The sequence below is a fragment of the Hirsutella rhossiliensis genome (assembly GCF_020360975.1).
Source record: "Hirsutella rhossiliensis strain HR02 chromosome Unknown scaffold00005, whole genome shotgun sequence".
NCBI lineage: Eukaryota > Fungi > Ascomycota > Sordariomycetes > Hypocreales > Ophiocordycipitaceae > Hirsutella > Hirsutella rhossiliensis.
Window position 1 is genome coordinate 616,873 of NW_025408671.1, and position 26,564 is coordinate 643,436.

The 26,564-nt window shown below is 50.3% G+C and overlaps 4 protein-coding genes across 4 annotated transcripts; 2 read left to right on the forward strand and 2 right to left on the reverse strand.

Moving 5' to 3' along the window:
• Window positions 1-1,709: 1,709 nt before the first annotated feature.
• Window positions 1,710-4,352, reverse strand: HRG_05274 (uncharacterized protein; the record flags this gene model as incomplete). The annotated part of the gene is made up of 2 exons (XM_044863745.1): window positions 1,710-1,799; window positions 1,842-4,352. The coding sequence occupies 2 exons, from the start codon at window positions 4,350-4,352 to the stop codon at window positions 1,710-1,712; spliced, it is 2,601 nt and encodes an 866-aa protein (XP_044720277.1).
• Window positions 4,353-5,342: 990 nt separating this feature from the next.
• HRG_05275 (HPP family domain-containing protein) lies at window positions 5,343-6,560 on the reverse strand (the record flags this gene model as incomplete). The annotated part of the gene is made up of 3 exons (XM_044863746.1): window positions 5,343-5,522; window positions 5,661-6,068; window positions 6,303-6,560. The coding sequence occupies 3 exons, from the start codon at window positions 6,558-6,560 to the stop codon at window positions 5,343-5,345; spliced, it is 846 nt and encodes a 281-aa protein (XP_044720278.1).
• Window positions 6,561-9,696: 3,136 nt separating this feature from the next.
• HRG_05276 (Nucleotide-binding, alpha-beta plait) lies at window positions 9,697-11,307 on the forward strand (the record flags this gene model as incomplete). Its single annotated transcript, XM_044863747.1, has 1 exon — window positions 9,697-11,307. The coding sequence occupies one exon, from the start codon at window positions 9,697-9,699 to the stop codon at window positions 11,305-11,307; it is 1,611 nt and encodes a 536-aa protein (XP_044720279.1).
• Window positions 11,308-23,739: 12,432 nt separating this feature from the next.
• On the forward strand, window positions 23,740-24,630 carry HRG_05277 (uncharacterized protein; the record flags this gene model as incomplete). The annotated part of the gene is made up of 1 exon (XM_044863748.1): window positions 23,740-24,630. The coding sequence occupies one exon, from the start codon at window positions 23,740-23,742 to the stop codon at window positions 24,628-24,630; it is 891 nt and encodes a 296-aa protein (XP_044720280.1).
• Between the last annotated feature and the right edge of the window lie 1,934 nt (window positions 24,631-26,564).

Sequence of the window (26,564 nt, forward strand, 5' to 3'; positions counted from 1 at the left end):
GCACCTGCTCCCTTGGCCCTTGGCAGCGCGGGTGACGAACTGCGTTGGTGAGGCTGCGCAGAGGTTGGCTTTCAGAAAGGCCCAGGCCCGAGGGGGCCACGGGCAGCAAATTTACGGTCTCCGTGTCTCACCAGCTTCTGGCCCTCCTCTTTCGCAAGTTATCGTCGAGGCAGAGGACCGACATGACTGGTCACGATCACGGACCCCGGGCTTTTATCCAGTCACGAAGACCAGCCCAGAATCATCCAGGAAAACCCCTACTATGGCCTCACCCCTACCATTGAGCATGTCTCACAAAGGCAGACATGGCATCTCCTTCCTTCTCGAAACTGTTCACTCGTCAACCTGCCTCCACCCACCTGGATCCAGTCCCCCGCCCCCGTCGCTGGTGTCTGGGCGTGAAGCGGAGCATCGTCACTCTGGAACCGTCGCAGAGCATCCAAGGACGTGGCGAGCTACGCGGGCGAGGAATGCTGTCATGTCTCGCTCGGTTGGGATATGATGGGGCTTTTGGAGGAGGAGGCCAGGCATTGGCAGTAACGAGGCCGGATTTGGGCGTCTTTTTTCCATGGCGAGGATACCGCTGCACTGTCAAGGGAGTTTTTATAGGGTGGAGAAGAGCGGAGCTGACGCTGGATGTGTCTGTGAGCGGAGAAGACGATGCGAGGTGTCTGATTTCGGTAAACGCGAGATGCCGCTGCTTGCTGTGTGGTCCTTGCTTCTCACAGATCTCGCGTGCTCGTTAATATCAAGTTAATTGGCAGTCTGCTCCCCACGTCAGATTGTAACATGATGTTTCGAAATGCTCTTCACGTCGCTTCCTCAGTCCTTCTCTTTCCAATGCTTGGCCTAGTGTCTCTCTTTCATATGCACATCATCATACGCGCACCCCGCCCGTCCCGGCTCAAGATTGGAGTTTGTCTCGCGTGTAAGGCAAGGTTGGCGGTGTGCACATGGGCGGCTACGCCCTCTACATACCATCGTGTGGCTCGCTGGCAACGGGGAAATATAGAAGGGGAGAAGCTGAGAAGAGGCCAGTCTGCCCCGTCCGTCCATCCACATGCTCCCTTGCTCGCTCGCCCAGCATCGTCACTGGTCGCACTGCCCCAGGGTACGGGAACAAGACGAGGAGGCGGGACACCCCATTCTTTGCCGCCAATGCCAAGTGATGCTCGATCTTGGCTTCAGTCCCCTGCCTCCCCTGCAGCCAGATCCGGCCATCTGCAACCGGTGAGAAAAGGGAATCGACAGAGACAGAGCAGGGGAAGAGTACGTCATGGCCACCGGTACGTAGTCCCAGGTTGAGTTTGAGACAGCGGCGTTCCAGTCCTGTGTCGTAGAGGGACGGCAGGGCGGGAGGAGCTGCGAGAAAGCTGGTTTATGAACTTTGATGCTTGCCACGTGGAGTCTCTCCTCCGAGCCCCAAGAGATCGTCTTGGGAGAACGATGCGTTATTGAGATCTGCGGGCACGGACGTGCAGCGGAGAGTTTGCATGTTGTGTGCTTGCTTGGCGGGTGGATGTCAACACCCCTGACGGCTGAGCGTGTCAAGGCATCGTCAAGCACATCGACAGTTGAATGGCAAGTCTTGTTGAGCGGCAACTGACGAGTTTGTTATTGAGCTGTGAGGACCCTGATATAACAACGTGATGACTCCCGCGGAGTAGCGACAGCATCACACAATAACGAGACATGGCTAGCCGTGCTCTCTAGTCCATCACCCGCAGCATGGCATATGCCTCGTGCCCAATGGCCCTTTTCACCGTCCGCAGAGGATCCTTGCGGATCTTGCGCTTCGTCTGCGCGGCACCCGTCTCTCCTTCTCCGTGCCCGACGACAACCATCTCGTCGTCACTCTCCTCCGGCTGGTCTTCCTCCTCCTCTTCTGGGTCTTGGAAGCTGCCATTGTCGAGAAAGACCTTGAGCATCCCCTGCGAGTAGCCGCTCACGAGGCTTGTGCCCTCCTCGGTGGCCGCGATCGGCTTGGGCGCCGTGGCATCTCCCCCGGCCTCCCCGGCCCCGGAGCCGGCGCGTCCGCCCGCGAGGTTCCAAAACACCAGCTCGGGCATGTCGTAGCCAGCGCCGGCAAAGTTGCGCTTGATGCGCTCGTACGACGAGCTCCACTTCTCCGGCTGCTTATCCCGGCGGTCTTGGGAGCCGTCAAGGCTCCATGTCTCCTGGGCACCGTCAAAGTGCATGTCGCTAAAGACAAAGACTCGCCTGACCATGTCCTCGGGCGGCAGCTTGTTCTCCACGGCCATGGGCAGGATCAGCTCCTCAAAGACCTTGACAAAGTCCGTGTTGAGGCCCCATTCCGAGGCCTGCATGCCGCGCAGCTTCTCGCCGAGGCCCTGCGTCAGATCAATCTTCTGCACCGTCGGACTCGCGCTGAAGGTGATGAAGGCGCCTCCAAAGGGCGGTTCCGTGACCTCGGCGACGAGCAGCGACAGACCGAGGGCCGAGTCCATGGGACAGGAGCCGTCGGGGAACCGGGGGCCCTCCATACTGCCGGAGACGTCGCAGACGGCGATGCTCGACGCCAGCGTGCCCGAGTCGCGGATCCGCCGCACCAGCGTGCGCCACTGGCCGTCGGCGACGCGGGCCTCGAGCTCGCACACGCGGCGCCGCACGAGGGCCTGCCGCGACGACGGCCGCGGCTCGCCGCCCGAGCACAGGCGCATGCGGCTGACGAGCGTCGACGGCAGCAGCGTGGCGCCCGAGATGCCGGCCTTGCCGCGGGCGACGCGCTCGACGTAGGCCTCGAAGCGCTCGGCGTCCTTGGCGATGAAGACGCCGCAGTGCGCGCTCATGGCCAGCGACGGCACGCGCTCGTACCGGATCCTGTCAAACGTGCCGGCCGTCACGTCGCGCTCCACGACGCCCAGGTGCGCCCGCAGCGCCGACAGGTCTCGCCGGTACCGCTCCCGCGCGTGCCGGAGGAAGGTCTCGCGGCCGGCGTCGGGGGCCAGGCCGGCGTCTTGGGCGGTCAAAGACTCGCGCGGGTGCAGCAGCTCGGCGATGGAGCTGGCGATAGAGGTGTGCCGGTCGTGGAAGTGGTCCTGCGACGGCGCCCACTTGCCGCACAGCGAGACGCCGCGCCGCCTGGTGCCCGGGTGCTCGTCGCCAAGGGCCTGCAGGTCGGCACGGAGCTGCTGGGCAAAGAGCCGGGCCACGGCGAGGTGTAGTGCGCGGTAGACGACGTTGTTGGAAAAGGCGTCGACGGCCGTGGCGTGGCGGCGCTTCCTCGCCTCGTTCCGCCTCTGCTTGATGTCGGGCTTCGCTTTCTCTGTCTTGCCTTCACCGGCGCTTCCGTCTTTCCGGGCCTCCGTGTGCGCCGCCGGGACCGCCTCGTCGGCCGGGTTTTCGGCGCCGGTGCGGGTCGGTCTTCCCCGGCTCCGGTAGCCGTTGGCGGGGGGCCTGGGCGGGACACGGCCGGAGCGGCGCGCGCAGCGGTTCCTCATGACGCGCGAGATGATCTCGTCCTCGGCGTTGAGCACGTCGCGAGGGTCGGCCAGGACGTCAAGCTTACCCCTGACGGCCAGAACGAGGATGTTGAGGAGATCCTTCCAGTAGCCGTGCGCGACTCCGTGCTTGACATCGAGCCTCGTCCAGCCGTCTTCCTCATCGGACCGCGGGCCCTCCACCAGGACCACGTCCTCGTCGGCCTCGCCAGCCGCCGTCCCCGCCTTCTTCTCAATGACCGGACGGCTCAGCCAGCCCAGGTTGGCGACGAGGGTGAGCGGGTGGTTCTGGGCCAGCCAGCCGGCGGCGCGGTAAAAGCTGCCCCGTGAACCCTTGCCCAGGTGGATGGAGCGCGCGTTGAAGATGAGTTTGAGCGTGGCCGACGGGTCTTCGGCCCACGCGGCGTCGAGCAGTTGCCGCAGCCGAGGCCCGGAGACGACGTCCTCGAGCTCGGCAAAGAGATCGACCAGAGGGTTGGTGCTCGACCGCAGCGCCACGTCGGCGTTTTCCGTCAGCATCTTGTTAGCCGGAAGGCCGGGCGGGGCCGGCTGATGGCGGTGGTGGTTCACGAGGCCCTGCATGAAGGGTCCCCACGTCTTGGGATCCGTGTCCATGTTGCCGACGGCCTCGTCACCGGCTTGGGTCGCGCCGTCCAGGTCCATGACGGCCAAGTCATCGCGGACCTTAGCCTCTATCGAGGCAGAGTCGCCACCGAGGGTCGGCGTTTCGGCGCAGGCGTGATCGGGGCGACGCCGGATGAGTTGGTCAGCCAGGAAACCATCGAAATCGGCTCGCGACTTGGTCAGTGCATCGTGGGCTGGGAAGTCGACGGGGTATGTTGAACGCAGGAACCAGGGCCGCCGGTCTGCCGCTGACGCCGTAGCCGCCATGGAAAGAGGAGGACGCGCCACGATATTGCTCGAGCTGATTCCGCGTCGCTGGACGGCAGTATTCAATGTAAGAATGAACCGTTGCAATGGAATGGGTAGTTGAGGGGGACTTTGGCTCGGGCGGAAGCCTTTTGATATGCCTGGCCTCCATGCGAGGAGCAAGCGGGAGACAGTCATTCGCCGTAGATGTCTGTCAGCCGCGGTATGATATCGGAGCCCTATACTCCATGCATGCATCGGTAGTGGACACTCAATGCCCCAGCTTGCTCGACCGCTGGGCACATCAACCACGGAAGCTGTTGCACCGACGTCAGAGGCAAAGAGGAGCCGGTGACTCACTGGCCGCGTCTGCCGCGCGCCCATCCACTCACAGCGTGGGCCTTTTTGCACCAGGCTTTGGCGATCGCCTTGACAGGGTTCAGTAGCCATGCAGCCGGGCCTGGAGGCGGGGGGAAGAGACGAAAGAGGGGAAGGCTAGCGAGGTGACTTGGAATATCGCTCGATGAACATGAGTCCGGTCAAGACGTGGCTGTTTTGCGTTCCGTGGCCGGTTACTAGAGCCGGCTCCGGTTGAGAGGGCCGCAGTGGTCCGGGTGAAAAGACAGGCAGAAAGGCATATTTTGTCCTGTTGGCTTGCCGTCCTCTAGTTGCTTGACTGGCTCGCGTCATGCGGCTCGTTCCATGTTGGAAGATTGCCAGGACGGGAGCCGTGGCCCCTTGTCCTGTACAGTTTGCAGGTCTTCCAGTCATTACTAAAGTGCAGCTCGACGTGGGCATATACACGTAGCCAGGGTCTATCAAGATGTACAAGTCCAAACTTTACCTTCTCCTTCTTTCGCTATCGCCGTCATGGTTGAAATATCTGTAGTCGGGCTCAGTGGCGAACAGGAAACCGATTTGAACAGCAGTCGGCCATGGTTGAATCCATCGTCCCCGTCGTCTTGGCCGTGTTCGTCTTTGGCAGTCGTGACATCGTCATCGTCGCCATCATCATAACCGGAAACTCATGGACTCGAGCAGCTGCACCTCCTCCTGCGTCAGAAACATGTGCTCCGGCACGATGACCTGCCCCCGCCGAATAACCACCTCGGCCTTGCCGCGTCCGGCATTATCGTCCGCGTCCCGCCGGCGTCCCGATTCTTTACCGCCGTCTCCGTCGCTCTCGCCCGTCTGCTGGCTCGAGCCGCCGCCCACGACGGTCCTCTCCTCGTCGTCGTTGCCCGTCTCCTCGTCATCCGGCCGGCGCCGGTGTGGCCGACGCCGGCGCCGCGGCCCTTGCTCCCCCTCCCCCCCCTCCCCCCCCCTCACAAACGCCGGCTCCGTCTGCCGCAGATCCAGGGGCGTCCACCAGTACATGGGGAAGCGGCGCTCGAGGTTGTTGACGACCAGCGCAATGGCCAGCATCAGCGCGCAGCCCAGCATCATGACGGGCACCAGCAGCCAGCCGACGGCGACGAGGTTGACGTCGACGACGGCCAGCAGCGCCGTGGCGCCCGCCGGCGGATGCACCGTCTTGGTCAAGGCCATGAGCGCCGTCGCCGAGGCGCAGGCCAGAGCGCCGCCCACCCAGCGCAGCTCCTGGAAGCTGCTGCTGAGCTGGAAAAGCTTGGCAATGGCCACGCCGGCCACCGTGGCAATGAGCTGGCCCGCAATGGCGTTGCGCGGCTGCGCCAAGGGCGACTCTATGGCGTAGAACTCGAGCACGGCCGCGGCTCCCTGTCAAGCCTCGTGTTAGACTGGCGATTGTGGCTCTCTCGACATCGAAAGGACCCGTTCCTCGTGCCCCCCCTTTGTCCAACCCTGATGCTGGACTAGCAATGGTTGAGACATGAGAAACGCAACGAGAGCCTATCAATGGCGGGAGGAGAAGCATGGAGGCTTGGCGGTCATTCAGCCACCAAACACGAGGGCACAGCCTGCAAGGAAACAAGATGAAAGGACTGCACGTACAAACGAGCCCACAATCATGGGCACGCCGCGCGCCTCAAACAGCGGCACGCGGCTTGTGACGGCCTCGATGACGAGGATGGAGCACAGGATGCCGACAAAGGCCCAGAATATGGGCATGAGGTTGCCCGTCTCCTGCGGCTTCGTCTTGCGGTGGCCCAGGAAGTGCGCCACGGGGTACGGCAGGATAGGCCATGGCGGCGACGGCACGAGGGGGTTGAGGAAGCGGTCAATATCCAGGTTCCACGTCCGGTGCCGCATGTTTGTCTGTGCTGTTGTTGCCATTGTTGTTGTTGGTTCTGTTGTTTTGTTTTCGGCCAACGACGGCCAGAAGGGTTGACGGAGAGGATTTCACGGCGTCCTCCGGCCGAGTCGTCGTCGGCGACGGGAGCAGGACAAGCGTCCGTCGCAATCAGAGCGGGAGCGAGCCCGGGCTTGGGCCTGCCTGGTGTGTCTTGGCTTCCCCGGCGGCTGTCCTCGGGGGTCGAGGTGTGGAGCAGGAAAGGGGGGAAAGGGCGGAGGGGGCAGAGTCGAAGGCATCAAGAATGGCGGCAGGACCCGGGCAGTGCGAGAGAGTGTGTGAGAGAGGGAAGGGAAGGAATGGAAAGAAACAAGCAAGAGGAAATAATGTCAGTGATGGATCCGGAAGCGGCCGCTCAGGCCCCCAACCCTGGAAACCCACGGGGGACCGACTCTTTCACAACCCATGACAGCAGCGCGGGCCCTCGAGATGCTACGGATAGGGGGGGCCACCCCTGCCTTGTGTAAGAGAGGAATAGCCAGGAACGAATGAGGATTGGGGCCGAGAGGCGAGGCGTCATTGATGGGTTCGAGACAAATGTGGGCTGCTGTGGAGGGGATCGGGGTGGAGAAACGGAGATGCTTCTTTTTCGTTCCTTTGTATCTTCCTTTTTGCGTTTACTTCGCACTCTGCATGCAGATTTCTCTCAATTCCAGCTGCCCATTCGTCGTTGAGCATGCTCTTCATCCCGTCCCTTCCGGGCAATCGTGGCGGCCTGTCAAGCACGCGTCTTGGAAACCTTGTTTCTTTTTGCATGCACGCACGCACCTGAAGGGCGTCTGATGCTCTCCGTCCGGCGCGAGGCGGACCGGCGATTGCTCGGGAATCCGGCATCGTGGACTGTGGACGGGGGCCAGACAGGATGAAACCACAAGAGCCGAGCGAGCCCGGCAAGCTTGGGATGACGAGGGAGCAGCCGCACGCCAGGCGGCTGTCAATGAGCCTGGTCGGGGGATGACGAGAGTTTCGTTTCATTGATCCTGACTTACAAGTAGAGACGAGCCCCTTGTCCCGGCACGCACACACATTAGCCCCCTCCCTCCTCAAGACCCCCGCCATGGTCGTCGAGACGGCGGTGAGGAGCGCAGCCATCAACTCGGCCCCCCTGTTGCAAGAAAAAGGCTGCGTGCCCTCGCATCCCGCCTGCACGACCATGTCGGCCAATGACTCTGGCTCGCCCAGGCAGCAGATAACGGGGCTGCCGTCCAGCGACCCGACATCGCACGATCCAGAAAAGAAGCTTCTTTTGCCCATCTGCAAGGAAACAAGACCGACTCCATCCACGCCGTTCCACGAACCCTGTCCATGTCTGGTGTATGTCGTTCCCGACCCCACGATGCTCTGCTTCAAGGCTACAAACGACGCTCGGCATGTCACAGGGTTGGAGGAGGATAACCCAATCATGGGCTTGGCAACGTGCAGGCTCCGTGCCAAGCTCTTTTCTATGCAAGACAGCTTGAATTGGCCGGAACCGTGGCCGCCGAGGCTGGACCGCTCAGTCCGAGGCCAGCCCATCCCGATGCCGTGCCATGCTTGGCCCTGCAGCCCCAGACTTGGTCAGCTTGCACGTCTGCACTCTCACACTTGCAGGACGCATGCTTATAGGCGACCTGCGATAAACTCTGTTGCTGCCGGTTCCTGGTGGCAACCGATTGCGTGCTTCTTTGTCACTCCTCTCCTCTCCGACTGCATGCACGTGGCATCGATGGCATGAAGTGAAGCGGCGAATAGAAAGTAAGAGAGCCAAGTAAACCCCTAGCCGTAAATGTTGAATCGAAGTTAAACAGGACGTACTAGAAGTAGATGTGCAATGTCCCGCGCGATAGCGACGAGCGTGTAGTCAAGAATCTCGGAGCGTTGAGTTGTCAGACGCCACCGCGACAACCAGTAACAAATAATGTAATTATAGTTGCCCACTCAACTGGTTTGCAACCGAGCTCAGTAATCTCTCACGAATCATGAAGAAAGGCACCCGCGAGTGGGTGGGTCTTGATGAATCCCAACGACGCCGTCTCTCCTCGCCTCATGACTCCGCTTCTTGTCTTTTGTGTTACCAGCCTTGATTGCTTCCTCCATCATCGCGAGATCGTGCAACCAGCGGCCTCTTTGGAAAGCAAACATGAAGCACGACTGAAGCGGCCAGTAAGCGAGTCGCTTGGCGTGAGCAGCATGGGGGAAGCTGTTCAGCAGTTGATAGTGATGTTTGTCAACCTCATTTGCTCTTCCCCACGCAGGTCTGGGATTCCATACGCTTCATCACCTAATCAAGGCCCCTTCAACCTGTCCGTCGACCCGTGCATGCTGGCCCGGCTGTCAACGCTGCTCCAACCACCATTCATCAGCCCACCTCGGCTTCTCTCGCCGTGCTCTGACACACGCACCTTCAACTCCAGCTTTCCAACTTCTTTGCCTGGGCCTCCTCCGTTTTGTTCACAGCCGTTCCAGTCTGCACTAGCTCGTCAACCGAGCTCTCCCTTCAAGGAACACCTTCTATTCCCGCCTTCTGCCCAATGCATCGCCTCTCTGCCTCATTCTCAGCGTTTGCTCGTCCAGACTGCGCATCTCTTCCATCGCCAACAAGCCCGCGATTTCTTTCCTGCACCATCTTCCCTTTCCTTGTCTCTTGACGCTCGCACGCGCGAGTTGCATCTCTCTTCTGCCACAACAGACAACCGGATCGCCCACCTCGGCGGCTTCTTTTCCCTCCAAATAACCTTCAACCTTGCACCTAAATCTTGATATCATTTCCATCTCGACAGGCCGCTCGCCGTGAGACGATTTATAATGTCCCGACCGTCTCCGCTTGATCTGAATCCCCAGGAACCTCACCCCGGCTCGGGCAGAAAGGGAGTCCGTGACAGCTCAGAAGACGCGCCGCCACAAGAGCTCGCGTCCGAGCTCTTCTCACAAGCTCGCCATGTCAAGGAACTCTTGATCTGCCAGAAGGCACATGTTCAGCTGCTGGTATCCGCCACTGTACGCAAAAATGTCCTCGCCTTTGAGTGTCCTCCATGGAAGATGATGGGACGTTTCTGACCAAGCCATGCTGCGCCTCTGTGATTCTTATAGCACAGCGCAGCCGACCTATCGTCCCATATGCCGCAGCACCCGGGTATTGTTGCGGTGTCGACGCTTCGGGGCATGGCCACCGCCCTCTCATGGTCGGTCGAATCCGCCCTGGATTTCGCCGATCGGTTCGTCAAGGACGTCGAGGTGCCAAAGAGGGCCGAGGGGGTGGACGCGAGTGGGGAGCAGCAGAGTGAGGAACCGGGGAGCGCCATTGCTTCGGATCCTGCGCCTTTCGGATCGCGCTCCTCACGCTGGAGCCGTCTTTCAGGCTATAGCAATCCGCGCTGGAGCGGCTCATGCGTGATCCCGTTATCCAGCGAGGATCCCTTTGTCGACGCGCTTCCTGCCAAGTCTGACGGCAGATCTCATCTCCAGCCCTACGTCCCCGATTACCACCCCGATGTTGCGTCCCTGCAGTCGCCAAGGATCTCTATGGGTCCATTGACGCCATATGCTGGCAGCAGGCGTGTCGTCTTGGATAACCTGCCGCCTAGTATCGGAGTCACCCAGGTCCTCCGTGCCATCAGCTGCTATGGGGGCGTCATGGCCGCGACCGTCGTGCCCGATTGCGGATCCGGGGGCGTCACAAAGTCGGCCGTGGTCGAGTTTGTCTATGCCGTCTCGGCCGAGCGCTTTGCCGACCATTGCGAGCGAAACGCTCTGGCGTTCGCTGCCGAGGACGGCTCTATCTACGAGGCCTACGTATGGCTGGTTCAGACGGCGTCGTTCGGCTACACGGCACGGGATCATGGCTTCTTAACCAGTGGCGTCACCCGAGCCATTGCCCTTGGCGGGTTTCCCGTCGACGCTGTTTGGGACCTACTCACTCTTCTTAGAACCTATGCCGTATCGGAAGTTCTGACGGACCGCTTGGATGCCGTGGTCCTGGAGTTTGCCTCTCTCTTCGAGGCTGACCGAGCGCATAGGCTTATCAAGTGGGAGTGGCCAGGGCTCCACGTCGGATTTATTGACGACTCGTCCCAGGGGAGCGGGTTCAGGGCTGCCATAATAGGCCACGTTTCCCCAAGCCATCTCGAGGAAAGATGGAACTGCGCGCCTTACAACGAGCGCACCCTCGCGCACTATCGCGCCGCCAGAGCGTCGGACCAAGCCCGGCAGCAGGAGAAACAGGGACCGATGCCCCGGCGTGCCAGCCCGGGTGCGACGGAAAAGCTCGCCAGGTGCTACGACGTCTCGCCATCCGAACTATCCTCGTACCTCGCCGAGCGCGACGTGTTCCCAGACACCGAGTATCGCATCATAGGAAGCACAATCAGGCTGACGCGCCGGGCATGGAGCTGGAAGGTGCACGCCGACGACGACCTCAAGCTGCTCATGGCCAACACGCTGCACGAGCCCGAGTGGGCCGACGAATGGGACCAGCACTTTGCCGCGCTCGGCGCCGTCAACCTGCGCACCTGGGAGCGGTACGGCATGCTGGCGCGACACCGCCGTCGCAAGGCCGCCGAGCAGGGCATCGAGGGCTGGCGTGTGCCGCAGTGCGAGGCAAAGTGCGAGTGGGGATGCTGCGATATCAGGGCCTTGGCGGTCCCGGATGTGGTGAAGCAGTATTTCGAAGGCAGCAACTCACGCCCGCCGGCCTCGTCGAACGGCGCTTCCAAAGAGCAACGGACGTGACGAGACAGTGAGGACGAGGCTCTTGGCTCCGGCAGCGGAAGCGGCCGTCGAGGGGAACGGCCGCCGCCAGGGTGGCGAGGCACATTGGAAGGGACAAAAGGTAGAAAATAAAGGAGAGGCCGAGAGAGCAAGTCGGCAGAGAATAGACACATACGTTGCCGTGCCTCGGAGCACCAGTCCTGCGAAGGTGACGGGCAGCCAAGGAGGTGGTGCTGCTCCATCGTGGCCTGTAGACATTGGGAGTAGTAAACCGGGCTGGCCTAGCGCACTAACGTTATGTCAGCAGCAACCCTCCAACCTTGCACCCCGTTGGCTAGACGCACAGTGAGGACCTCGAGGGGAGACGACGATAACTTATTTACCCAATTGAGGTTCGCCACAGATGAGCCCGAGGACGACTCTAACGCTGGTCTGGTTGGCGAGCTGCTGCCAACCTGCATGGTCGTAGATGAGACATGGCCTTCACGCTGTGTCGCCGGCCGTCTTTCTCGTGTAGATCTATCCGGTGTCGTAGTAATAACCTGTTTTTCTGCTTGCAGAAGCCGGGCGAGCGCGGCCCAGATATAGCCGAGACCGTCTGGCTGATGCTGCTGAACAATCTGGGGCTCATACATTTCTCTGAGGCTGACAGTTGGCCCGTGAACCAGACGGTCGATGTAGGCATGGACTCCCCTTGTAGAGTCTGGGAAGAAGTCGGCCAAGAGGGCGAGGTGCCTCTGGGGTTTAGTGCAGATGACTCGGCTCGCAAATAAGTGCGCAGTACCCCAGCGACCGACACCACCCTTAAAGTCATTCGACTTGTAAAGAGAATCGAAACTATCCGGCCCTTGACGCGACGCATACTTATCAAAGCGGATTTTGCTAGTGACGTTATCGTAATAGGCCATGACAACAATCGGCGGCAGACAGGGCAGACGAAGCAGACGAGGTAGACGGAACAGACGAGGCGCGTACTGTGGAGGCTCTGCGGCAAGAATTCTTGATAAATCGGGATGCAAAACGACCTGAACTCAATCTCATAGCTCAACTCAAGGCTGGGCGGACAAGTTCGACCTGCCCGTTCATAGACTGCCATGCCAAGCAGGCTTTATAGCTCACAATAGTCCTGCATGCCGTTGCCTAATTGGTTAACTGATGCATCTTCGGATACATGGCAAAGTGGGCCTTGAGAAGCGCTTTGAGAAGATGGACGTGTGACGTGTCGAACGTGAACGACGTGCAAAAGGTCTATTGGGCAGAGATTGTCGGAAGAATTGGGAGTCCCGCATATAAGCGCCCGACTTGCATACGTCTGCCTTGCTTGGTTTTGCGGCCCCCACAATCACGGACCTCCCCCCTTAGTGAAGAGCAATCTGAAGAGGATGTTAACGCTGTCTACGACATGGTGACGACGTATCTTCAGGGTTCTCGAACGATAATTCTCGCAGTCTTGGGGTCTTGAGCGAGCAATGCTATGGCAAATCAAACAATCATCAAACTGGCAAGGAAACACGACCCCCAAGGCCAGCGAACGGTCGGGATAATCACCAAACCGGACCTGATCAATCAGGGTGCCGAAGCCAAGGCTGCGCTTGTCACCAAGAACCTGGACAACATCAATCTTAAATTAACTCTAAAACCCTAAGAAGCAGGTTCGTCCGATCTGCCTCGTCACCAACGAGTAGGTCCCGTTTCAAACACCCTACAAATAGGCATACTTCCACACCAGAGGGAAGGAACTGCCGGGGAACTATAACTCTGCACTTCTGGCTGAGATTTTCCGTGAACAATCCCGGCGCTGGGCCAACATTGCTGAGCACACATTCACGATGTCCTGGGCATCGTGTCTCAATGGACCAATTGCGCTGTCGAAAGTCTGATTCAGGAAGAAAGGTTGCGTAGCAAAATAGACATAATATTGCGAGAGTAGCTTGGTATTGCCGAAAAGCTTGCATTAGGAAAACTCGAAACGCTCGTAGAGGACGAGCAACGAGGGTGGTGGTCAGCTTAACCACATACTCACTATTAACGGCCTAGGAGACCGGCACTGTATTTTATCCACCCCCTTTCCTTTCCCCCACAGGTACAAGCGTGAAGTACCAAAGGGCAGACGAAGCCCGATCAACGCAGAAGTCAGGGACGAGAACGACCGCCCTGCACGCGCCTTTTACACTCACGTTTTCGACCCTTTCGCTCTCTAATTCTCATTCTATCCAGATCTTGGATCTGAAATCAACCCGCCGTATCCGGTATCATTTGTCGAAGATGTCCACAACCGGTTTGGAAATCGAAGCGATCGAACACAGAATAAATGAGCTACATCAGCATATTGCATACTGGCAAGAGAAAGAACAAGAAGCGCAAGGGATGCTGGACATGACTTTCCAGATGAGCGAGAAGGTCAAAACCCAATTATCGCGCGCTGCTTCGAGTTCGACAAGACGAAAAGGCATCGGAGAAACGGTCACTCTGCAAGAGCGAGAGGCAAGCCTTTACGAGACATGTGCAAATATTCGCGTGGTCCTCATTTCACTGGTTCAGATGCTCGAAGCATAGGTTATCGGCCATAATAGCGTTACGAAAATCATGAACTATTTTCGTCGCCGAGTCGACCATTCCGGGTTCATAGCCACAAATCCAGAGAGGTGGCGTACAGAGTTGTCGTGGGAGAATACTTGCCCATTCCCAGTCAAGTATGCCCTGGATTTGGAGATCATCGTTGACAAGGTATCGCATCCAAGGTCCCCATGGCTAAGCGAGAATGACTGGCCACTCAAAGACGAGCTGCGCCACTTCGAAAATAGATCCTTTAAACTGTGAAGTGCGAAAATTTCCCGCTTGATGGTGTCTTCAGATGAATCTGCAGCGGGTATAGCAAAGCAATCAGTCAATACGCCGTATTGATGTTCGACGGCAGCGGCCGTTGAGCTGAAAGCCGGCAGAAGTCTTCGAAGCTCTCCAGTATTAAATTTTAGGTCATTCTCAGCTAAAGACAGCAAAGGTCCAATATCCCCAAGGTCTTCGGGATCTGGGTAAAGCGACCCAGTTCCGGGAAATTGTAGTTTGTGTAATTGTCCCAAAATATTGCCAAGCTCGGTGTAGAAACGATTTCGTTTTTCTATTGGAGATGAGCAGAGTTGATGGAGTTGAAGTGGCTGGCCGTTGCTCGCCTCGCCCGTAAGCATGTATCGCAGGAAGGGGAATCGTTGTATGGCGTTGGACAAGTCTGTACATGTGTTAGTTTTGGTAGACAGATTTCACGAGCCACCCACCGCATCGTCGCAACTTCGCTTTGAACCTTGTCCCAGGCGTCATCCACGGGTGGGCTGACGGGTATTCGCACAACCCATTGGGTGTTGTCGATAGGAAATGCAACAAACAGGCAGACATTATAGCTGCCATGGCGTATAGTATCGGAAACAAGACACTCCTTTTGATTAATGTATCGAGACGCCAAAACGCCAACTGCCCCTTTGTTGATGGACGTAATAAAGCTCGTTCGTCGTTCGTCGCGTTGCTCTGGGGTCAGCGGGTATTTCTGGACGGGCGCCCAAAATTTGGAAATATGTGTCGTTAGGCATGATAAGGATTGACGCAGTAGAACCCATCGAATATTGATGAGGTGACGCAGTTTAATAAACAGCGTCGATAGTCGCTCGATGAGCGAGCTTAACATTGTTGCGGTGATTCAAGGGGGATTAACGAGCTTCCCGAGCGAGGCGTCACTAACTTAGATAATTATTCTTCCGATCTCCGGTCCGACTCCCTACCTCCACCGGCGCAAAAACAATATTGGCGGGCCGCTACTGCGGATTGCGGCGCTGATCACTAGTTATTAGGTCTTTATATTAAGGAGGAGTATATAGATTGCGCTGTCCTTCCTAAAAGAGGGAGTATAGGTATAATAGTAATAATATATATATATAATATAAGGGAAGTAGGATTTCTTATTAATTAAGCTGCTTATAAGTATCTAGATCTATTTAATAATTTTATTAGCGTTTTATATATTAATTATAATATTATATACCTTTAAATATAAATAAGGGTATTTATATTACTATTAATACTAAATTATATATTTATATATAATAAAACGGCTAGATTTAAAAAGATTTAACTAAAGTATATTTCTTTAGTTAAGCTTAAAGGAGGTAAAATTCTCGCGCAGAGAGATACGAGAAGTACATATAAAATATACGAAGGTGAAATTAGAAGTAAGGGGTCGGATAGGCAAGGCAGAGAGATTTAATTCTTACGGGAGCAGCAATAAAGGTAGGGGAGTAATTGTTATATTGCCTTAATTCTCCTTCTTTCCTCTATCTAACGCCCCTTTTTATACCTATCTAGCACCTTAATTAACAAAGAAGATCCTGCTTAAAGAAGCTACTAATGTCCTTTTAACTACCGAGCTTTTTACCGGTTTCCCCCCCCCTTTTTAGCCGTTGCCGGCATATCCGTCTTATCTCTCGCTACTTATACTTCCCCTTATGCTCCTACCCTCCTTTCTATACCTCTTTTTAGCTCCTTCTTCCTTCTTCCTTCTTCTATACCGGGTGTTTTTAGCTTCCTTAATCCCTCGTGCTAAGGGATATCTCCGAGAACTGCGAAATCAGGCCACGCTTCGCGACACACCCCCTTAGCTATAGCCTGCCCCTTAAGGGCATAGCTAATACGGCTTTAGGCTAGTAAGCGTATATAGGAGGTTCTTAGCTCGATACTTCTCCCTTTACTCGAGGAAAGTAGGGGCCCTTTTAGGTCCCTAGGCTCTTTTAGACCTACTTAAGGAATAGGGGCCTAAAGAGGGGAAAGTCCTATAAGAAAGGGGGCCTTCTTAGAAGGGAAAACCTAATTAAAATAGGGGGCCCTCTAAAGGGAAAAACCTCTTCCTTTTCTTCGGCTATAGACGTTACCTTCTCGTACGTGCTATTAGCTCCTCTCGAAGACTCTTAAGGCGGGCCTCTAAGGATAGCTTTTCTTAAACGTCTTTTAGCCTAATTTACTATAAAAGATAGCTAGCTTTTACTTTAGTAGGGGCTTTATAAGACCGTCGGCTTTTATCGATGCCGTTAGAACCTAATAAATAGAAATTAGTCCCCTTTAGACCTCTTAGCGTAAGTAATACTAGTAGATATCGATATACTATAGCTAGGTCGATAACTTACTATTTTCCTCTATAAGAATTTATATAGTCTATATATTATCGTATTCTATAGCTAATAGGGACGGAATTTATAGTCGTAAAGATATTAGTAGCCGGCTAAGGAAAATCGCTTCTTTTAACGCTTTTAAAAGAGCTAGTAGCCCTGCCTCTATGCTTAATATAGTAACGGTAGCTTACTTTAAAGCTTTCTAAGTAATAGTTCCTTTAAAAAGAGATATAATATACCCTTATAAGCTCTTTCTATCTAATAAATTATCCGTAAAGGACGAATCGCTTAAATAAAGGAAGATTTCGGTAGCTTATTTCCTTCCCTACCCTCCTAGGCGTAGACTATATAATCTCGTTAAATAGAGATAAAGGATAGCTTTATCTACTACTTCTTAATGCCTAGGGCTAGGATTCTAGTTATACCTAGCTAGCTAAGAGACCGTAAAAGAGATATCCGGTTTAGTTAAAATAGCTAAAAAAAAGCAAGGAGCCTACCTTCTATTAATATTAGTGTTTCTCTTACTCCCTAGCTTAAAAGGATAGATTAGGTAAAAGCTCTTTATCTAATATAGGCGTAGAGGGAAGCTTCTTATCGAGGGATTTAAGGAGGAATTTATAAGCGACCTTATCGATATAAGCGTCCTAGGTAAGCTAGATAGTCTATTAAGACCTATTTTAAAGGATTTATATCCTTAGGAACTACTTTAGCTCCCCTAGCCTAGTTATCTTATACCTTTATTATAAGCCTTATATAGCCTCCTTAGTAGCGGCTTCTTCCTCTTTTAAGTAGGCCTAGATAATATTATTAACGTAGAAAAAGACTATGATTTTACCCTTCTATATTATACACGGTTCTTAAGGGACTTTCTTAAAGCCTAAGGCTTTAAAGGAACCTATTAAATACTATTACTAAAGAAGGGATAATCTTTATAGTCCGTATAAAGCTTTCTTAAGCTATAGAACCTTTCCTAGCTATTAAAAGCTTAGTAGAAAGCGTATATAGATAACTTTTTCTTTCTTAAGTAGATAGTTAATAAAAACGTTAACTATATCTATCTAATCGAGCTCGAGGTTAAATTCTACTACTATAGCTATAAGGGTCTAAAAAGATATCCTTATTAAGGTAGTTACTTTAGTAGGTAAATCCCCTTTTTCCTATTAATTCTTATAGATAACTAGCTAGGCTTTATACTTTTAAAGGAAGCTATATTTATTAGTCTTATAGATAAAGACCTACTTATAACTAAGGACCTATTTTCCTCTTAGCTTTTCCTTAAGGACCTCTTTAAAAGACCCTATCTCTTTATATAAGGCTAGGTATTAAGAGCTAGCGTATACTTAATATAATAGTATAGGGCCGAATAATTATTTATTTAAAGCTAAGGAGAAAGGAGGAAAACTCTATCTTAGTCGCGATAGTTATCTATCTTTCTTAGTCCTTAGCTCGACCTATATTTAAGTACTATTCGGCCTAAGTTTAGGTCGAGCTCTACCTATATATAGGTCTACTTCGGCCTAACTTTAGTATAGTCGCTATAGTATAACCTTAGCTTTCTATAGGTATAGCCTATAATACTACCCCCGCTCTCCCCCTTTTATTAGTAGCGCTCTTATTTCTCTCTTATTACTTTTCTATTATTACTATCCCTTTTTTCTTAGTACGCGCGGTCGCTTCCTTTTACCTTACGCTCGCCCTATCCCTTTATATACCGCCCTTTTATACGCTTATTCCGCCCTATCCTTCCCTCCTCCGCGTATATACCCCTATACCTTACTAACTATACGCGTGCCCCGCCGCGTATAAATGCCCCTCTTCTATCTCCTCTCCCTTATCCTTTCTTTTTCCTCTTTTAAGCTTTACTCCCTCTACGCGCGTGCCCCTACTCTACTTAACTTCTATCGCCGCGCCGCGCTATATTATAATTACTATAGGCCCTTATACGCCCGCTAGCTTCTTTACTCCGCGTAGCGGTACCCCGCCTCTTAGTATGCTAGGCGACTATACTCTACCGCTTTTACGCTAGTCGACGCGTCTGCTTATATCTTTTAGTAAGCGTAGCGCGACCTATAGTACTACTATATAGCGGCTACCCTATCTTACCTATATAGGCTAAATAACGTCGCCGAGCGTTAAGATATAGTATAGTACTTATTAGAATTAGGCGTCGCCGCGTACTTATAACTACTTTACCTATACCTACGCTAGATTATACTACCTTCCTATCTATTACTCTCCCTTAACTTTATTTAATAAGACGCTAATATAATAATAGTATACTAAGGATACGATCGCTACTATTAACGCTCTCTAAGACTATATATCCTAAAGGATATTCGATAACTATTAAAGTAACTTTTATATATATACTTTATTCCTCCTTTAACCTTATCTTACTATTTATCTCTAACTATCGTTTTAGTATACTAAGCTTACCTACGCTATTATATTTATACGCTAAGCTTAAATATACTTTAATATCTTAGAGTAATTAAGCGGTAGTTAAGGGGCGTTTATAATTAGTTAAAATTAAGTTAGTATCCTTAGTATATCTTACTATATCTATATCTTATCTTATTATATTTTACCTTTATCTTTATCCTTATCTATCCTTTATCGCTATCTATCTTATATCTATCCCCTATTTATCCTTTATTATTTCCCTTTAGTACTATAGTTCTTTTCTATCTTTTCCTTATTTTTTAACGAGCGTCCCTTATCTCCTACCTCTTTTTCTTTCTCCTCCTTTTATCTTTTATTTCCCTTTCCTTATCTTCCGCCCTCCTTTTTATCCCTTTCTCTTACCCCTCCTTTATTATTCTCCCTTATATTTCCCTACTATCTCTTAAATCCCTTTAAGGCTTCTATCTCCTAGAAGTTATTTAGTAGGTACTATAATAGGTTTATATACCCTTATTATTTTATAAGTACTTATCGCTATCTACCCCTCCCTCTTTACTTTTACTACGCTTACTAAATCTCTTCGACGATATACTTAGGCTCGTTATCCTCCCTAATTACTAGTAGTAGTTAGTAGTCGTCGACTACTTATCTAGGTAGTAGGTTCTCTACCGCTTAGTAGAGAAATTCTATATAGAGCTTCTTATATACCCTCCTTAGTATATCGAGCTCTACTATATATAAGCTTACTACCTTTATTATAATATACTTTTAATATAGCTAGTTAAGCTTCTTATATAGCCGGTTAGTTATATATTTAGCTATATCTACCTATACCTTATCGCTTACTTTAAACCTCTTTATTAAGGCTCTTCTTTAGTTTACTATCTTTTTTTATCTTACCTACGCCGCGATAATAGCGGTTTATAGGAAGTTAGTTACCTCTCTTATCCTTTAGGCGAGCTCCCTTACCCCCCTTACTTTTAGTATTAGCGGCCCCTCCTCCCTCGCTATTTAAACTAGCTTAATATCGTATCTATATATCGTAAAGAATAAGCTTATACCTATTATCGACGCTATATAGTTATTTAGTACGGCTTATATATATAATAGCTATACTCCTTAGTTATCCTAGCTATAGTAAACGTATACTTAAAGGTATACCTATACTTCTTAGTTTATATACTTAGTTAACCTATCTATCTATAAGTAGTATACTAAACTTAACTTCCTTTATACTCCTATTTATTTATAGAACTCCCTTTAAAAGCTTCCTATTTAGTTCGTCCCTTTATTTAATATAATCGACCTTAGTATCTTATAAAAGCGGAAGTAAGCCTAAAAGAACCTCGTTGCGTATACTACTACCCTTATTATTAGTATCGCTTTAAGTATTACTGCCTTTATTAGCTAGTCTATAATTACCTAAAAGTACTTTACGCCTTCTATCTTAGTTAGTAGTAGTTTAACTATAAAGTTTATTAATAGGTATACGAACGGTTAGGATAGCGGTAGTAGGAGCTTTAAGAGTCCCTTTTAAAGTTACCTTTATAAATACCCCCTCTTATATAGTCTATAGTTCGCGACGAGCCGCTTTACTATCGCTAACAAGCTAGGCTAAAAGAATTCTTAAGCTAGTATTACTAAGGTCCCTTCTCTCCTTAGGTATCCTACCGCCGTTAAGTTATATATTTATTAAGCTATCTATACTTAAAGTATATCTTATTCCTTAGCCCCTTCTCTTTTATTATACTTTAGTTTCCTTAATACCTATAGCCTCTCTTAAAAGTATAACTATCTCTTAACGTTAATTATATATTCGCTTAGCTATACCTTTAGTTACTATTTTAGTACTAGCGATCTCTCCCCTTTATATATTACTTAGAATACCGCTTAGTATTCTTTATCTTTCCTTAATACCTTTATTTATTTCTTTTATAGCTCTTAGTCGTCGAATACTAATATAAGGTTAGCCTATTCCTAGGGTATATTTCGGCCTAAGTTTAGGTTAAGTTTTAGTCGGTTATCGCCCTTATTCGCCTTCTCCTTAGGTCGTCTTATAGGCCCCCCTACTCCTCCGACGTACGCTATCGCGCTTACCCCTCCTCTACCTACCTATAGCGCTACTACTACCGCCCTATCTTAGGCTAAGCGTCTTAGTAAGTCGGCGTATTAGCTCTCGGTAGGGACTAAGCGGCCCTATAGGTATATAGTCTCCGGAATTATTTAGACTACCCGCCCTATTTCTATTTTATCCGTTTCGCCTACTAGCCGATCTTACTCTTAGTAGGATAGCGTATTAGGTACTACCGCTAGCCTCCCTAGCTAGAACTTTAGTATAAAGTTATAGGATATAAGCTCTATCGCCTATTAGCTTTATCTCTTATTTAACTTCTTCTTTATTATAAAGTACCTTAGGTTATCGTAGTTAGTTAGTACTATAAAAGTAAGTACGTTTTAGAGTTTTACTTCCTAAAAGTCTAAGTACTATATAATTATAAGTATCTTCTTATCGTAGATTAAGTAGTTATACTTTACTAGGTTTAGTCTCTTTAAGAAGAATCCTACTAAGTATTATATACTATCTAGCCCTACCTATATTAGCGCCCCCCCTATCGCGTATTTAGAATAGTTTGCCTCTAGGTATATTTCTCTCTTTAAGTTATAGAGTTATAGTACTAGGGCGTTATAGAAAGCGTTCTAGATAAACTTAAACGCTACTTAGTACTTATCCGTTTACTTAAAGATCGCGCCTTTTTTATAAAGGCTATCTAAGTATACTAATACCTTTATATAGAGTAGTATAAAGGCTTAGTAGTAGTTCGCGAAGCTAAGAAAGCTCTAAACTCCTCTTACGTTTTAAGGTACCCGCTATATCTATATTACCTAGATCTTCTTTAGGTTATATTAAACCTTACCCCTTACTTATATAATAAAGCTTAGGTACTTAACCTCTTATATTATAAAGTTATACTTCCTTAGGTTTAATATTAGGCCCGCTTTTTATAGCTTTTAAAGTACCCTTACTACCTTCTCTTAGTAGTCTTAAAGAGACCCTAATAAGTAGATTAAGACGGTATCTATATACGCTATAACGAACTTATATAGGTATTCCCTTAGTACCTTATTAATATATTATTAAAAGGTAGCTAGCGTCCTTATTAAGCTAAATAAGTATACCTACTACTTAAATAATCCGAACTTTATTTAAAAAGCTATCTTAAACTTATAGCCTTCTACTATCTAGATCTTATTAAACGCCGCTATAATATCGAGCTTTATAAACTACTTTACCTTTATAAGTATCTATAATATCTTTATAATTAAGGGTAGCGTATACCTATCTTTCTTTATAATTATATTTAGGGCCTAGTAGTTATAGTAAAATTATAAGCGACTATTTAACTTTTAAGTAAAAAGTACTAGGGCTATAGCTAAGGAGCTACTTAGGCGGATTAGGTTTACCTTTATTAGCTCGCTTAGGGTCTTCCTTAGTACTAAGAGTTCCTCCCTTAATATATTATAAAGGGGTCCCTATAATAAAAGGGGCTCTATCTTATCTTTATCTAGTATTAAGTTAATCTTATAGTTTACCCCTAGCTTATATAAGGGTATCTCTAAAGCCTTCTTTAATATAAAGAGGTCTAGGTATATATCTAGCGCCTACTTTAGGATATAGTCCGCTAGGCCTACCGCTATCTTTAGCTAGAGTGCTTTCTTTATATCCTTTATTATAATCGCTTAGATATCGACTATCCTCCGCCTTCCCTTATTATCCCTTACTACCCTCTCCCTTTAATATTCTACTATAAATACTACCGCGCTAACGATCTTTGCCCCTTAGATCTATTCTACCCTCCTTACTACTTCCTATCTTTATAAGCCTATTTAGATCTTAGCCTTACTATACCGAATCCGATCCCTTATTATATTATATATTACTTAGTTCTTCTTTATCTATAGCCTTCCTAGGAATATATCGTAGCTTAGCCTAGGGACTATATATATAAAGGTCTACTCTATATAGCCGTTAATATCTATCTTAAATACTATAATTCCTTTTATTTATAGGGCTAGAGTATCTTTTAAGAACGGCCTTAGTTATCTTCTTCTCTTATTAGTAAGAGGTATTTATAGCTTCTTTACTACCCTTTTACTTACTATAGTATAGTAATAATAAGTAGTATTTATAAGCGCGTTAAGTCCTTTCTTCCTATTAATACTTACCCTTAACGTTACTAGGCTTAGTATAAGATAGTCCCTTATTAACTTCTAAGCTTCTTACTATTTCTCTTCTACCCTTAGCGCTTAACTTTATACTAGGGTTCCTTTTTTTCTAAGTTATTATTATCCTTAGCGTCCCTCTCTTCCTTTATTATACCCGCCTTCTAGGGTTCCTATCTCCTCTTCTTATAATAGAGCGTAATATATCCTTTAACTCTATAGTTAAAGTATATCCGGTTCTCTAGCTAGCTCTACCCCTCCCTTTATTTATTTAAGGCGTTAATACCGGTTATTAAGGTATCCTTATCTTAATCTTTCCTTTCTTAGGGGTATATATGTCACACATAGGATATCAGCCTCCAACAGTCTGACCCCCTATTCGCACAGTCCGTTTCCACATTTCCCCACAGAAACTTCTAGGAGGCATCATCAACGCATCAGTGGCTTCCAGATGATCCGATCAGATGCTTCCATTCACTACCATTCCCTTCCATTCTCATATTCAGGCAGTCTATAAAGATCTCGCCTCTTTCCCACCTTAGATAGCAGAATCAAGAGTCTTCCAGTCCCTGATCTTTATGCCCACTTGCTCATCCTCCGTGCGATAGTTATGAGCCCGGTCTGCCACTGACTGGGTATCTTATTCTTGTTCACTCCGCTGCGCAGAATAGCTTCCACAATGAGCTCAGCTCTAGATCTTGATGGCTCTTCCAAGGGCACCGTGCTCAACGGCCCTTGCGACTGGAAACAATGGATTTCTATCATCAAGAAATTCGCCACGTCCCACAGTCTTTGGGACTTTCTGGACCCTGCCGTCAAGGAGGGTAAGCCGGTTCTTCAGCAGCCAGTTGAACCAACATTCCGACAAATCAACCACGAAGCATCTGATCTCGTGGATCTGACCTCGGAGGAATTTCGCCGTCTCGAATTCCTCCACACCCAATACCGCTCGAAGCTTCAAGGGTATAGGGATCAAGTGAAGGCACTCGCCAGCCTTCAACAACACATCGTCAAGACCATCGGCAACTACTACAGCACCATTGCCGAGGAACACGACGTTGCAAAGCAACTTGCCTTGCTTCAGGCTCGTGTGGCCCCAACCGACTGGGCACTCGAGAGGGAAGTTGTTCAGCGTTATCGTTCCACCCTTCAGTCGCCAAACAGGACCAAGATCGAAGCTTGGGTCACCCAATGGCAGAAAGTCCTCACTGAGGCAAAGCAATTAGGGCTTCCTGATGTCCAGGACCTTCGCCCTACCCAAGATTTCCTACAGGCTGTTTCGTCCATCAACGCCCCATTCACAGACTATTGGGTCAACAAAATGGAAGACGAGGCCGTATTCGGCAAGCCTGATTGGAAGACGGACTTCCCGGACGGCATTAAGATCAGTGAGATCTTTGAACGAGCTCACCGAATCAAGGCCGCCAACAACAGCAAAGGATCATTCGGAGCTGCCTTCCAAGGCAAGGAGAGAAATCGGAGAGGAAAGAGGACAAGCCTAAGTGGTCTTCAAGCAAGAACGCTGATGGTGTTCCTATGTGTGTCTGCGGAGAATATCACCGCTTCGTAGATTGCTTCTATCTCATCAAATCAGCTCGGCCTGATGGCTGGACTCCTGATCAGAAGGTTGAGAAGAAGATCAAGGAAATCCTCGACTCCAATCCATGGGCAAAGAAGATGACGGAGAAAGCACAAGACTTCAAGAAGAAGGAAATGGAGAAATCGTCCGACTCCTCCGTTAAAGGCACAGCGTTTGCCGGTCTTCTACCAGCTCCTGACAACACACCGCCTCCTCAACACCTCCATCAACCAGTTTCTCGACGGGAAAGGCAGTCTACCCGCTGTATGACTCCTTTATCCTTGATTCCGGATCAGACACACACATTTGCAACAACCGATCCCGTTTTCTTGACTACACCGCCCTTGCAGAGCCAAAGAGCTCTTTGCAGGCGATAGTCAACTTCAGATCCTTGGCTACGGCACAGTCCGTATGAAGCTTGAAGAAGGAGGACTTTTTCAGCTCAACGAAGTTGCCTTCGTGCCAAAATTCCACACCAACATCGCATCCTCGACCGCTTTCTTGCGAAGGGATACAACTGGAATCCACTATCTGGACGCGTCTCTAAAGACGATCAGATTATATTTCATACGAAACGCCGCTTTCGTCAACCGGTCATCGAGTTCAACCCGATTAAGGAGGACTCTCACGCCTCCAATTTCACATCTTCATCTGCACCTCGCACAGTGAAAACAGCAGATGCTACGCTTTGGCATAAGCGCCTAGGTCACTTGAACGCTCAAGCCCTAGAGCATCTTGTTGAGAACACGACGGGTTCGAAGATCAAAGGCCCAGTTACCATCGATTGCACCGCGTGTTCCTTGGGAAGGGAAAGAAGGTCGTCTCTCGCCGAACCCCTCAAAACCGAGCCCCAGACCATTCTGGAGAATCTACGTTGATATCTTCAGTATGAACACCTCATTCAACGGCAAGGAAGCTGTTCTTCTTATCAAAGATGAATTTACAAGCATGATCTTCATCTACCTTCTGAATGACGCGACACAAGGGTCCGTTATGACTGCTTTGAGAAACCACGAGGCAATGGTTCAACGCCAATGGAATCTCAACATTTGCATTATCCACCGTGATAACGATCGTTCTCTTCAGAGTGCGTATGAGAGCTGGATCGAGGAAAAGGGATTCAAGATGAACCTTCTGCCCCTTACACTCCCGCTCAAAACGGTTCTGCAGAGCGATCTGGGGGGGTAATATCTGCCCAGGCCAGAACAATGGGAATTGATGCCAATTTACCATCTGATCTTTGGCCAGAGACTTGGAAAGCTGCAGTGTTTTTGCACAACAGATCGCCCATGCAGAACCACAGCTTCGAACGCCTTTCCAGCTGCTTCATCAGTGGCTGCGAGACAACAACAGAGACATAGGCTACCAGCAAGACCAGCCTGACATCACGTTTCTCAAGGCATACGGCTGCAGAGCCTATCCTTGACACCCCAGGCCCTTCAGAACAGACAGAAGAAGGACCTAAAGACCGACCTCACACAGAAATCGGTTATCTCGTTGGATATGATTCCACGAACATTTTCAGGATCTGGATTCCGTCCACATCAGAAGTCCGAAGGGTCCGAGATGTGACCTTCAATGAAAGCATCTTCTATGACGGAAATGATCAGCCACCAGAACCTATCCCACAGCGCGTGGAAGTACAGCTTCCAGCCCACATCGAGGACGAGTCGGATTACGAGGAAATCCCCACTCAAATCGATGAACCTGAACCTGACCCCGTTGAGCAATCTCCTCAACCTCAGACCAAGGAGACGCCACCACGATTGTGGTACAACCCGAATCATCTGATCATGAGGACTCGGATGATCAGGATGAGTTTCATGACATTCAGCACCCATATCCGACACGGACCCCGGTCCGAGTGACTCAGCCACGGCGCTCAGCCCGCTCACCAAAGCTCTGCCAGGCCAGAAATTTGCTAC